Here is a 15,150-nt window from a genome sequence, read left to right on the forward strand (position 1 = left end):
ACAGACTTAGTTCTGCCGCATATGCGGTAAAAAAGATTCGCCAGTTGACAGACATAGAAACTGCGAGACTAGTATATTTTAGTTACTTTCACAGCATTATGTCATATGGTATATTATTATGGGGTAATGCTGCTGATATTAATTCTATTTTTGTGCTGCAGAAAAGGGCTGTTCGAGCCATATACAGTATGGGGCCACGAGAGTCGCTGAGAACTAAATTTAGGGAAGTTAAAATTATGACAGTGCATAATCAATATATTTTTGAAAATTTACTGTAGGTACGTACATAAAAACATAAATAAATTTAAAAAAAAAAGTGACTGTCATAATATAAATACTAGAAATAAAAATAAACTTGTAATGCCCGCCTCTAGGCTCAGTAAAGTTAGCAATTCATTTGCTCGTAATTCCATACGTTTCTAAAATAAGCTTCCAGAAGACATGTTGGAGATGTCTCTCAACAAGTTCAAAGTGTTCATAAAACGTAAACTAATTGAAAAATCCTATTACAATGTAAAGGATTATTTAAATGATAAGCAAGCTTGGGAATGAGTTGCTTAACGACTTTGTGATAGTTCTAATAAGTTTCAATAATTTTGTAAAGTGGTGATAATAAAAAGAATACCCGGCTGAGTTTGTTGTGGGCTCTTCTCAGACCTGGGCGCGTTTGGAACCCTCGTAGCTTTAGTTTTAAGTTTGCGTTATAATTATCACCACTATATCTTACAAATCTAACACCATACCAGACCATCAATAAGCGTAATTTATTACCTATTTTGAATAAATCATTTGACTTTGACTTTGACTTTGACTGACTGACTGACTGACTGACTGACATAGATATCAACGCACAGCCTTAACCGCTGGTCCTAAAGACATGATATTTGGAGGGTCTATTCATTGTAAAGAGTAGGTATCCACTAAGAAAGGATTTTTCGAAATTCCACCCCTAAGTGGGTTAAGTGGGGGATGGAAGTTTGTATGAAAGTCGGTCATTTTTCAAGTTATTTGCATGAAAATTGGTATTTGGGTTTTCGGTTAGAAATGAAGAAATACGTGTCTCAGGATTTTTGGAAAATTTGCCCATAAGGGTGGTAAAATAGGGGATGAAAGTTTGTATGTGAAATCAACGCACAGCCTAAACCGCTGGTCTTAAAGACATGAAATTTGGAGGGTCTATTCTTTGTAAAAAGTAGGTATCCACTAAGAAAGGATTTTTCGAAATTCCACCCCTAAGTAGGTTAAATGGGGGATGGAAGTTTGTATGAAAGTCGGTCATTTTTCAAGTTATTTGCATGAAAATTGGTATTTGGGTTTTCGGTGACAAATAAAGAAATACATGTTTCAGGACTTTTGGAAAATTTGTACACAAGGGTGATAAAATAGGGGATGAAAGTTTGTATGTGAAATCAACGCACAGCCCAAACCGCTGGTCCTAAAGACATGAAATTTGAAGGGTCTATTCTTTGTAAAGAGTAGCTATCCACTAAAAAAAGGATTTTTGGAAATTCCACCCCTAAGTGGGTTAAATGGGGGATGGAATTTTGTATGGGAAAGTTTTAATTATTGATATTATTGACTTGAAATTTGGAAAATAGGTTGTTTCTTAAAGTTAGGTGTCAGCTAAGAAACGATTATGAGAAAATCCCCCCCCCCCCCTAAAGGGATGAAATGGGGGTTAGAAGGTTATATGAAAGTCCTATGTTTTTGAAGTTAGGGACGTGAAAATTTGTATTTAGATTATTAGCTTTAAATAATCTACAATCTATAATCTATATTATACAAAATTCAAAGTCCTGACTGACTGGCTGACAAAGATATCAACGCACAGCCTAAGCCGCTGGTTCTAAAGTCATGAAAGGAGGGTCTATTCTTTATTCTTTCCCCCCAACACAATACATCATTCATTCAACTGAACACCCTAAAAGGTACTTATAAAATAAAATATTTTATATGTTCATTTTTTTTCATACATAAAAGGCATTTTTTTTTTGGTAAGTAGGTAGATATTTTTATTTTCTCCATTTCTGAAATTTCGGATAACAAAGCTCATGAGAGGCGTTACTTTATGACAACCACCACTTAGGTATCTTTAGGCTATAGGTACAGAATATGATTTTATCAAATTATTAAAGTTCATCTTTTTTGTTGACGCGGTAGTTTTCATTCTCGTTGAAGCCGAGGCTGTCCCAGAAGGCTTTGTGCCCGAAGTCTGCGCTGGACTTCATCTTCATGTTCTTAGGTCCAGCTATCTCCAGGTAGTCCAGTTCAGGTTGTCCCGGTTTGACTGTCAACCATTCGGGGCCGTTCCGTAGTTTTGGGACTCTGGGAACAAAATAAATTAGCACGCGTTAATAGACAATTTTTACCCATGAATAGTTATGTTTATTCAAGGTCTAGCCACTAATTTTTGGCTTTGAGCGTAAGGCGGCGCGGTGAGAAACGGAAAGAAAATTCTAAGCATCAAGCAACGCTTGGTGCCTGGCTCCGTTTGTGTCGCTCCTGTTAGTGATGCTCCACATTCACCTATGACCCGTATAGGCGATTGTGGAGCGTCACAGTTTTGCACTTACGGACTAAAGTTCATGAGTAGGCGGCTAAAATAGTACTAATACGTATGGCTAAGGTTTGGAATACTCTTCCGCGATAATGTGTTTCCTACCAATTACAACCCGGGTATCTTTTAAACAAGAGTGAATGCGTCCCATCTTAGGCCACATCATCACTTTCCATCAGGTGTGATTGTGGTCAAGCGTATAAAAATAAAATACTGTTAGCAATTATTTGGTATAGCTAACCAATAGCCGGATAGAGATTAAGGTACGAGGCATGGGGCTGTTATATCGCCAATATTCCAACTTCAGGCTAGTCTGAGATTTTTTTCAGGAAAACCTAATATCCACTGTTTCTGGCCTAACCTGGCATTCAAATCCAGCACCTCGTCATTTGCAGTCGAATATGGTAGCCACTAAACCAACGAGGCACTTGGAAGCGCAAAATAAACTTTTGTCTTATGCAACTCAACTTTACCGTCATATGTTTACGGTAAAGTTTTAACCGTAATCGTAGGGTAACCTTAACAGCACGTCAAGTAATTTAAAATTAAAATAAAAATAGCTAGCAAACGAGCAGGCGGGTAACCTGATGTTAAGTGATTACCGCCGCCCATGAACATTTCCAGCAGCAGAGGAGCCGCGAATAAGTTGCCTGCCTTTCAGGAATTTGTTGGTGTTGAATAACCCCTTAACTAGACCTTAATTGGACCTTAGTAGGGATTAGGGAGTCAAACCTACCCAGTGCTAGCGTAGTTGTAAATCATATCTAGAAACTCTTCCCTCATCTGTATATCTTCAGGCTTTATAGGGTCTGGCAGGTATTTGAGGACTAGCATAACATCATCTGCATGGCTGACACCTGAAATAATAGGCACATTATTATTTCGCTTTGATGTATTAATCATCATCATTATCATTTCAACTCATCACCGGCCTCAGTACTCAAACTGTACGGATCTCCTCTTAGAATAAGAAGGGCTGAGACCATGATCCAATTTGCTGGTTAAATGCGGATCAGCAGTTTCACGTCACCCTTGAAGACATTATGGAGACAGACGTGCAGGTTCTCTCACTATATTTTCCATTAGCGTAGAAGTAAGATTGTAATATTTAATTGCTTAACAGTTAAAACGCACAATATAATTTTTCCTAATTTCGAAAAGTTAGAGTAAAGTGTTTGAACAGTATAAATTATTTATCTTATTGACTTTGCTGATCGCAAATGAATAAGACAAGTCCAAGGTCACATAATCTACTTAGGGTATACATATAATAATAATCATCTTTATTTCAGATATTCCATCCATTTTGTTAGTAATAAAATTAATTGCTTATGACTATGTTAGTAAGTAGACTGTTTTATGAACAATTTTATTTGTCTAGGAATCTACCCACCCATGGCCATCAGACACTGAGAGTGCATGTGAAAACCAACCCAATAAATGGATTATCTAGTTTTTCAGATAAGGTTTTCAGAATACCGTTGGAACTACCTCGGATTCTGTTCATCACTGAAGCTGCTCTTTTTCTCATGATTGCATAAAAATCGTCGGTATGAGCCTCCGCAAGCATCAGCGACGCACTGTGGAACCTCGGCAGTCCCATCAGCACTCTGAATCCATTCTTCTTCTTTGTCGTATCACTCTTGGCAGAGCGGTCGTGGTCATCACGAAGCAACGTCTTTGAGGGCAGATGTTATACGCCTCACGAGCATTCGCCATTTCTCCCTGCTGGCCGACAGCCTGGTACACTCGTGCAAAGGACCGCCCACAGCAGACTTAATTTGGTCGGTCCATCGCATGGGTGACCTTCCTCGTCCTCTGGTGCCCTCCACCTTGCCCTGCACGACAAGACGCTCGATGGAGTCACTCTAACGCCGGGAGACGTGTCCGAAGAATTTTAATATGCGACTCTGTACTATCGACGAAAGTCGTTTTTTAATGCCGAGTTCTTGGAGTATAGAGATGTTGGTACGAAATTCGGTCCATGAGACTCCTAGCATTCGCCTCCAGTACCACATCTCCAGAGCATCAATCTTCTTCTTCTCGACCAGTCGCAAAGTCCACGTCTCCGCAGCGTATAAAAATATGGGGAAAACAAGTGTTTGAACGAGCCGGATCTTCGTAGCTTTTGTAATGTTCCTGTTCTTCCATATTTTCTTCAGCTTGTCCATCGCAGTTCTTGCTATCGCCATACGTCGTTTTACTTCTTTTACGCAACCTCCATTGTTCGAAATTAAAGCACCAAGATATATGTAGGATTGGACGACCTCGCAGTTCGCAATCTGAGTGACTTCGGGCGAGTTATTGTTGGCTCGGTCTACAATCATCATCTTAGTTTTACTGCGGTTTATCTTTAATCCGAACTCTAGGCTCACGCGCTCCATTTTGAGAAGTAGTTCCTCCATATGACGAGCACTGGTTGCAAACAGGGTGGTATCGTCAGCGTAACGCAAATTTGATAGCTTGTAGCCACCAATAGCAACACCGTCTGTCCAGTCTTCAAGAGTAATGCGCATTATGAGTTCGGTGTAAGCATTGAACAAAAGCGGTGATATTACGCATCCTTGGCGAACACCTGCACTGGGATGGAAGTCTTTTGACAAAACATCATCCGTCCGCACCGATGCAGTCCCATCTTCGTAAAGGCGTCTGAGAAGATGAACTAAGTGTTGCGGTGTACCCATGTCCAGCAAAACATTCCATAGTTTCGGCCATTTCACAGAGTCAAACGCCTTGGAGAAGTCAACAAAGCAAATATATGTAGGCTTGTTGAACTCTCGTGCCTTCTCTATAACCTGGCGAACAATAAGGATTTGCTCCTTGAACGTGGTGTTAATTATTTTGTTATTAAAGATTAATAAATGATAAACCACAAACGAAGTTGCAAATTAGTTGTTTTTAGGGTTTCGTACCTCAAAAGGAAAAACGGAACCCTTATAGGATCACTTTGTTGTCTGTCTGTCTGTCTGTCTGTCAAGAAACCTACAGGGTACTTTCCGTTGACCTAGAATCATGAAATCTGGCAGGTAGGTAGATCTTCTAGCTGATATTTGGGGAAAAATCTGAAAACCGTGAATTTAGGGTTAGATCACACAAAAAAAATTAAATTGTGGACATGCCTTATAATTAGTATTTTCAACTTTCGAAGTGAGTGACTATATCAAGTGGGGTATCATATGAAAGGTCTTTACCTGTACATTCTAAAATATTTATTTATTTTTTTATTTATTTTTATGCATCATAGTTTTTGAATTATCGTGCAAAATGTCGAAAAAATACGACTGTAGTACGGAACCCTCATTGCGCGAGCCTGACTCGCACTTGGCCGGTTTTTTTCATGATTATAACTAAGTATATCGAAATGTGTTATAGTTGTTTTTGTGTTGGTACGGAACACATAAACGGGGAAAGCAAACTATAATTAGTAATTATTCTTACCATAATCGTTTTCATTTTTGGCCATTACATTGGAGAAGCTGTGTTGCCAGCGGTATGAGAAACGGTACACGTAGGTCGGTTCAAGGGACTTTTGGGCGTGAATTTGAGCGAGTTTGCCGACGTGCGCCGTGAACAAACGGTCTCCGAGCGCCTAAAGGAGAACAAGAAAATTAGAACAACCGTCAAAGTTGAAAACTTTAATAAAATCTGCTGAGATTATCAGTCATGAGTCAGTTCATTATGAGACTAAAGGTTCGTACGCACCTGAGCGGCGCGGCGCGGCGCTTCAGTCCGACTGCAGAACGCGTCACCTCAGGCCGCTCGACGGTGCCTACCGCACTACAACTTCAGTACGCGGCACCTCGCGTCACTTGCGCGTCACTTTTATACCCGTTCGCGTACGAGCGCGAAGCGCCGCGCCGCGCCGCTGGGTATGTCGCACTAGCGTCACTGCACTGCGCGTCGCTTCGCTGCGCTTCAAAATATTCTCTCCAGCCGTGCCGCGCGGCAACGCGCGGTGAAGCGCTGTGCAGCGCCGCTCTAGTGCGATATGCGCCATACAAAATGATAGAAATGATATTTTGAAGCTCTGTGCCGCGACGTGCAGCTCGCTGAAGCGCCGCGCCGCGCCGCTTAGGTGCGTACGAACCTTTAAAATAATGCATACCTATTGCATGAGGTACCATCAAATTTGATAGTTTTTTTTTAATTTATAGCCTAGCGCTTGGCTGTAATCAGTTCTGGTGGCAAGTGATGATGCAGCCTAAGATGGAGCGCGCTTGCCTAGAAGATACCTATTCACTCTTGTCTTGAAGGTAGCCAAGGAAGGGTGGAATGGTGTTCAAAATCTTGGCGGTTCGAATTAGAAATGAGGAGGCAAATCGCTTCGTACGTATCCGGGGATTTTCGACTACGTACGGGTGCAGACGTTGGCGATGCCTTGCGGTAAGATAGTAGAAAGGTGAAGGAGGAACCAGGTTGAAAATTTCTTCGGCACACTCTCCCGAAATATATCCTGTAAAATACCGATAGGCAGGCAACTTTGCGCCGATGTTCCAAACTTTCTTGTTTGGAATTGACCAGCGCTTCGTCACCAATGAGTCTTCTGGCGCGACGGTCCACCGATTCCAATTTTCCGGGATTTTCTCATAGTCGTTTCTTAGCTGACACCTAACCTCAAAAAAAAACCTACTTTCCAAATTTCGAGAAATTAATATCAATAATTAAAACTGTCCCATACTAACTTTCATCCCCTATTTTACCACCCTTATGGGCATATTTTCCAAAAATCCTGAAATAAGTACATATTTCTTCATTTGTGACAGAAAACCCAAATACCAATTTTCATGCAAATAACTTGAACGGACTTTCATACAAACTTCCATCCCCCATGTAACCCACATAGGGGTGTAATTTCGAAAAATCCTTTCTTAGTGGATACCTACTCTTTACAAAGAATAGACCCTCCAAATTTCATGTCTTTAGGACCAGCGGATTAGGCTGTGCGTTGATATATATGTCAGTCAGTCAGTCAGTCAAGACTTTGAATTTAATATATATTCCTAAAATACACAGTTTTGTTTTACGGAATGCGATCTACTTACACTAAAATATCACGAGCAAAAACAATGGTCCAAATAGTAACAATTTAAGGATCCAAGTGGCTAGTTGACAATACAGTTTTAGAAAATCAACACCGAAGTACGCCGAAGCAGCCGAATACCAAACTTAGAAGCGAAAACATAATAATTATAGTGCAGTAAAAGGATATTCTTCTCATTTTGAAAGAAGACCTGTGCTCAGTAGTGGGCCGGCAATGGGTTGATCATGATGATGATGAAACGGATGTGAAGATATTACATACCTTCGACGGATGTGAAGATATTACTTACCTACGAAGCCATTTAGACAGAGCAATCATGCGGTAAGTGCAGAATGTAGGAGCGACTCGAACTGGCTTACGTTGCGCTCTATATTGAAGGGATGTCGTGGTACGTCATTTACCACGAGATCAAAGCCGTCGGACTACTGTTTCTCATTTTATATTGTGGTAAAAGTGAATAATGCAATCTCTTGCTTACTTGAACAAGTTCTGCAAATGTCTCCTGTCCGACTGGTCTGCCCTTTAAGTACTCCTGTTTGATTTTTTCAGCGACAACGCCACGCTGGTCAAGAGGTAAAGTGTCGTTGTACTCGAAGATGAAGCTGGCCAGCTGTTCCCATCTTGATTCCAGTTCAGGTATGATCTTGGGGTCTGCTTGGTAAGCTGTAGAAGATGGGCATATTATTATCTAGCACTTTTCACGTCAATTATTGCACTGAATAGAGGGTAGAAAACTTTTTAGAGGAGGAATTTGGCCTTTTTCTGTGTCTCAAGATCATGAAGCTTCTGTTCTGGTTATTATCTTTCACATCTCTATATATAAAAATGAATCACTGAATGTGTTGCTAAGCGCAAATCTGAGAACAGCTGACCCGATTTCGCTAATTCTTTTGTTATATATATTCATTGTTCTTTTATTATATTCATTGAAGTACGAGGATGGTTCTTACGGAGAGAGAAAAATTTGAAAAAGTCTAAAAACAACACTTTATTCTATATTCCCATACAAAAGGTTCGTAATACTTAAAAGTCAATTTGAACTTTAATACCATACCATAAAATTTAAGTGTTAATGGAGGGGTTCCGGGAAGGCAAAACAATTGAGTGACGTGTTAGGCGGTACGAAGTTCGCCGGGTCAGCTCTATTATTGATAGTCAAAGTCAAAGTCAAATGATTTATTCAAAATAGGTACTAAATTACTCTTTTTGATCGTCAGATGTTGGATTTGTAAGATATAGTGGTGATAATTATTACGCAAACTTAAAACTAAAGCTACGAGGGTTCCAGACGCGCCCAGGTCTGAGAAGAGCCCACAACAAACTCAGCCGGGTATTCTTTTCATTATCACCACTTAAAAAAATTATTGAAACTTATTAGAACTATCACAAAGCCGTTAAGCAACTCATTCCCAAGCTTGCTTATCATTTAAATAATACTTTTCGTACCACTTGCTCAAAAAAGTGACATTCAATGCCACAAAAAGCGTACATTACAATAGTCATTTTTAATCTGTTAAAAACAGGGAAAGAAAATTGTACTGAATTTCATTCATCCCCTAAGGAGAGAATGTGATTTAAATTTGGAATACTTAGGTACCAAAATTTATACCGAACTTTTTATTTCTTTTTATTTATTTATTCAGATAAAAAATAGCCCTTGACTGCAATCTCACCTAATGGTAAGTGACGATGCAGTCTAAGGTGGGAGCGGGCTAACCTGGAAGGAGTATGGCAGTTTTTATTAAACCCATACACCTTTGGTTTCTACACTTGGTGGCACGGCTTTGCCGGTAGGGTGGTTGCCGAGGCCTCCCACCAGACAGACAGACTACATCTGTGTTTACACCATTGAGTTTGTATATAAAGCATTATACATCTTTTTGAAAAAGGAATACGCATTTATTATGTAATGATTATTAAATAAAATTACGACAACCGACGAGGCCGTATGAGCTTGATGCCTTTGCATTTCCGACAAAAAAATATTAGTCTAGGAATTTGCCGCGTTTTTGTTTTCTTCAAATAGGTACATAAACGTTAAGTTTTTTTTAATTTATTTTTATAAATAAGTTAAAAATACGTTTAATAAATGCTTATCTCATATTATTATTATGTTAATTTTTTCGCAAATGGTACGAAAAGTAGAGTATTTACCTCGGTGATAAAGCTGTCTTAGTCTTGGGTGAACTTAAATCCCTCGCTACACTCAGGACTCGTCTTAAATCCCTCGCTTCGCTCGTGATTAAAGTTTTTAACACCCTCGCTACGCTCGGGAGTAAACCTCGAGTCCTTCGTTACGCTCGCGATTTAAATCGTCACCCGCGACAGAAGACACTGCTTTATCCCCTTGGTTAATAATCTACTATTACATTGTGTAATAGGATTTTTCAATTAGTTTACGTTTTATGAAAACTTTGAACTTGTTGAGAGACATCTCCGATATGTCTTCTGGAAGCTTATTATAATATCTTTAACTGAAAAATCTGCGGAAGCCTAAATCAGAGCCGCTCTCTTACTAAATTATGGAATTAGATATGGTGGTATTATGGTTAGGTAACTATCGCTCCAAGAAAATACTTGTTGCTTATTTACGGCTTGCATAGCATACGGCATTGCGAGATAAGTACGTACAAATCCAGACTTCCTCGTACCTGCAGCAGGATATAATCCTTCTTCAGAAGTCACAGAGGTGATGAGTGGTACTGGCAGCATGTCACCAGCTTGACTCGCGATGTAAGGGTACTGAGTGAGGAACGGATTCTTTGTTCCTGGAGCTTCCGTTGTTGGCGTGAATATGGTGAACCAGTTGACTGTCCAGTCCTAAAAAGTTAGCTTAATTAGTATAGGGAGCTCAAATGTACAGCCATAACGGTTAACTGAGTAGGTCCCTGCGGTAGTGGAGCGATGCGGGAGGGGTGTGATGATGTGACACGAGAGCTCGGTGATTTGTAAAGTTGTGACAACTGTCACCCCTCTCGTACCGCTCCACTACCGCAGGATCCTACTCCCAATTATGCGCTATAGCTATAATTGCGAACTTTTTTGTTAGAATAATATGGAGAACAGAAATCAGAAACTAATAGAAACTCAACCATTATGAACTAATATCGTTAAGCCATCAATGGATAAAGTAGTGAATTAGAAAAGTGTGGAATACAATACGAAGAAAAGAAATGTTTTGAGGTAAAATGAGACATTTTGTGCTTTGAGGTAAATTAAGGCAATATCTAGTCGTGTAATAAAGGGAGGAAAATATTGCTGCGAAGGGTCCAACGGGATCCTTCGGGTACGGAACCCTAAAATATAAAACTTACAAACATCTGAACTTGAGCGTTGACTAAAACTTCTCCAGGTCTGGTCTTCAGACACTCAGCCATATCGCGAGTGTTGGCGGTGGAACAACCGACAATTGCGGCAAGAGCTTTGGCCTTTTCCACAGGTTTAATGGCATGTGTCCACGATGCAAACGCTGCACCGCTGAACGCAATTCCTCGATGGAATGTATCTGGGAAAACGGATTTAAAAAGTGGATATATTCTGACACGCATACAACGTGGGTCAGCAGAAACCCTGATGGGATAGGAGATATATTATATGATAACTTTTAGATATTTTTTTCGAGTTTGCTATTTGACATACGTGATGCGAGACTCTGTTTTTCATGAGAAAAGTTGGAGCAGTAGAGTTTTTTTAAATATGACGTTTAATGTGATAACCTTGAAGACAGAAGATAAATAACTAAAGTTTGGTACCTCTTGAAAGTGGTGACAGATAATGGTAGTGCACACTAGCACCACCAGCAGAACAGCCAGTGAGTGTGACACTGTCCGGGTTGCCGCCAAACATGATGATGTTATCGCGAACCCACTTCAAGGCGAAGGACTGATCCTTTAAACCAGCATTGCCTGGTATCTGACCATCACCTGTGCTTAGGAAACCTGTAAAACAAAGATATGTTTACGTCTAAGAAGTTGCGATTCCAAAAGTGATATTTTTTCATCTCAAAGCGAGCAAACTGGCATTTGTAGCACCAGAGAAATCCAAAATTTGTTGCCAGGTTTTGAGGAAGTCATTTCCAATTCAATCCAATCCATCAGGCTGTTTGCTGGACATAGGCTTTTCCAAGAGCGCGCCACCAAACACGGTCCTCCACCTTCCTCATCCATCCGCTCCCCACCACCTTCTTCAGGTCATCGGACCAGCGGGCTGGAGGTCGTCCCACACTGCGCTTACCGGTACGCGGTACTCCAGAACACGCCTGCCCCATCGGCCGTCGGTTCTGCGACAGACATGACCTGACTATTGCCATTTACTCAGCCAATAAAATAATAACCTCCTGGCAAAGTTTAGGGGCTGATTTTTTATTTAAATACTTGTGGCCTGAAAAACAGGTTGTCTTTCTCTGCAGATCACATGCATTTTGACAAAGATGGTAGTTGTTGGTACTAAGTAGCTTAATCAAAGTAATATTTTTTTTGTAGAACCGAATCAACAGCATTAAAATATGCTTACCTATTGGTCCCAAACGATAGTTTAGTGTGACGAAGACTACATCTCTGTCCATCATGTGGACACCATCATATAATCCTCCAGCTCCGTACATGTATGCTCCACCGTGGATGAAGACTACCACAGGTAACAGGGCATCAGCTTTTGGTTTCGGTGTGTGGATGTTTACGAAAAGACAGTCTTCGCTGCCTGAAAAAACAAGTTAACGCTAGATGGTTTGGCAAATGGACAACAGCGAAAGTTCGTTAGAACGTTAGTTGAATGCAATGGTTGCAATGTTGGACCAAGGTATTTCTTCTGTAACATAAAGCTAGTATTTTGGAAGAACTTTTTCTTCCTAATATTTGAAGATACGTTAATCTGAACTAGAGAATATTTCAACTTGAGATGATTGCTTATCTTTAGCTGGATGTGCACATTAGCTAGTAATTCTCTCTCTTTGCTTGTCAAATGTTATTTTAGTCTATCTTCTACCTATACATATCTTATATTTAATATCTAAATATATAAAATGAAAAGATGACTGACTGACTGACCTGACTATCAACGCACAGCTCAAACTACTAGACGGATCGGGTTGAAACTTGGCATGCAGATAGCTATTATTAGGTAGGCATCCGCTAAGCAAGAATTTTTGAAAATTCAACCTCTAAGGAGGTGAAATAGGGGTTTGAAATTTGTGTAATCCACGCAAACGAAGTCGCGAGCATAAGCTAGTTTAAAATAAAATAAACTTGAGCAGGAGGAAGAAGAAGTTACCTATGATTCCATTTTCAGTGGGGTCGTACTGAAGACAGGGAGACAGAACTCTTGTGGCGTCCCATTCTCCTGGCCAGGGCTTTGCGGCTTGTGGCTCCTAGAAAAAACAGCTTGCCTTATACCTGAGTTACTAGAAATTGTACTTTATCAGTGAGCATCCAGCAGTACACGACAGGTCGAGATGACAATCGATGTAAGAGGCGGGGGACCACTGTCGCGTACTTTATTTTTGGGATCTTTCAGATAAAGAACATAAAATTTAAGATTGGGAATGTTAATAGATATTTTTATGCTATTATTTACCACATTGTATTTAGATAAAAGTAGATAACAAAAAACATGATCAAAAACTTTTGTGGTGGTAGGTATAACCTGATGTTATTTATTAGTAAATAAATGATGGAAGTATTTAGGTGCTTATTTATAGTTTATCAGTATACAACTGTATCTAATTAATAATAGTTAGTTACTAATGTAAATAAACTCGTATCTCTAATAATATTATAAGTTATCGTATTGACCCCACATCCCCTCCAACCATTTTATCTTCGTCTTATATTTTCAAGGTTCAGTAACCCATGAAATAAACATACGCCCTTTTTTCGTGAGGAAACTCCGCCATGGATACCACCGGCCACAGGGGGAGCACTGTGGTTATGTCAGAATCTTACGGCTAAAAACCTCACGAAGTTCCATCGCACTGCTGACGACGGAGCATAAGGGACCGACAACAGCTCGTTACTCCGCCAGCGGATGAGCGGATGTCCACCCAAACATCGTTAGAGGCATGTCGGAACCACAGCACGCCAACCAACCCCAGGACCACAATGTGAACGACGGACCGCCCCGTGTCCATCATCCACAGGTCTTCCCGAGGGCTAGGGCTCTCGGGGAGGGCAATCCCCTCTCCAGGTTGTCCATCCTCAACATCTCCCTCACCCGTTAAGAAACTGGACAGGCGAGAAACCGGTGGGGCAGCCAGTGATTGAAGGGGTGATTAAACAGTAAACACTCATCACAGCCACACCCTCCGCTCCTGGAGCTATGCCCCATAAAAATTTGAATCGACTGTTAGGCGGAACGAAGTTCGCCAGGGCTGCCCTGGCCCTAGTTACAAATAGATTACACAAAACATTAATTAATAGATATAATTTTGACTTTTACTCTAATCTAATACAAGTGGTTAAATAATACAAGTATACAAGTGTCGGTGGCGGTGACAGGACGTTTCAACAAAAGCCACGTCGACGAAACTGCTGACACCAGCGTCCGCTACACCCGCCAATAAAAGCAAAATATGTTGCATACGTCAGAATTTGTTAACTTTGATGGAGGCATGAATACTAAATTTTGCAACCCACATTTTTATTACAACCGGTTAATGTTAATATCCGACGCTGACTTGGTGAATCTTAGTCGACTGGCTGCACTGGCTGGTTGATTGACTGACTAATTGATTTACTTCATTAGCGGTTGCCCAAGGGCGTCAAGGTTTTTTTCCAGATACAAGTTAGCCCTTAACTGCAACCTCACCTAAGGTGGTAAGGTGGTAAGTTGTGATGCAGCCTAAGATGGAAGCGGGCTAACCTGGATAGGGTATGGCAGTTTTAATTACACCCATACCCCTATGGTTTCTACACGGTAACATAACGGAACGCTAAATCGCTTAGCGGCACTTATACATAATCGCATCACATTGACGGACATTTAGTATTCCCCCTTATTTCTATTCAGTAAAATCTTTAAGCATATAAACGACGGTGGCTAACCCACCAAAACAAATAAATCGCAACGGTCCATGAATAAAATCATAACTTACTCGGAATCTATATTTTCCAATCGGCGGCCGTGCGTAGGGTACTCCCAAAAAACTTGCAAAACTTCTACCATTTGTCGAAACTCTCCAGGCACCCTGTAAAATACCGTTGGCCACCCGTACTTTGGGACCCTGGGTCGCACTTTGACTTCTTACTATGGCAACTAACAGAAAAAATGAAAACAGTTTCAAAAACGCCATCTTGAAATGAAAATCTTTGCGCATACGCCGGTCCCTGACGCCAGATTGAACTATGTCTACGCTGGTGCCTTTTATAATCTCTGTTCTGAGGCACTTAGTTATATATTAGTTCGAATAGGTAGCTATTATTCAGGGTTCTAATGATACCGGTTTCATACTAACGATATGTCTGTTGAATTGTTTATCAACAAGTTATCTATTTTAAGGTTGACGAACCGCTAACGAGCTTATTTTTTTTTAATTAATTACCTACTGGACTAAGGGCCA

The 15,150-nt window shown here is 40.4% G+C and overlaps 1 protein-coding gene across 1 annotated transcript; it reads right to left on the minus strand.

Annotated features, from left to right (window-relative positions):
- Positions 1–2,079: 2,079 nt before the first annotated feature.
- LOC117989249 (venom carboxylesterase-6-like) lies at positions 2,080–14,926 on the minus strand. Its single transcript, XM_034976593.2, has 10 exons — positions 14,686–14,926; positions 12,867–12,963; positions 12,111–12,296; positions 11,351–11,536; positions 10,913–11,103; positions 10,250–10,418; positions 8,077–8,261; positions 5,996–6,146; positions 3,294–3,414; positions 2,080–2,325 (listed from the first exon to the last, which is right to left on the minus strand). The coding sequence occupies exons 1-10, from the start codon at positions 14,905–14,907 to the stop codon at positions 2,130–2,132; spliced, it is 1,704 nt and encodes a 567-aa protein (XP_034832484.1). The 5' UTR covers positions 14,908–14,926; the 3' UTR covers positions 2,080–2,129.
- Positions 14,927–15,150: the final 224 nt, after the last annotated feature.

This window comes from Maniola hyperantus, chromosome 15 (genome assembly GCF_902806685.2).
Source record: "Maniola hyperantus chromosome 15, iAphHyp1.2, whole genome shotgun sequence".
Lineage (NCBI taxonomy): Eukaryota > Metazoa > Arthropoda > Insecta > Lepidoptera > Nymphalidae > Maniola > Maniola hyperantus.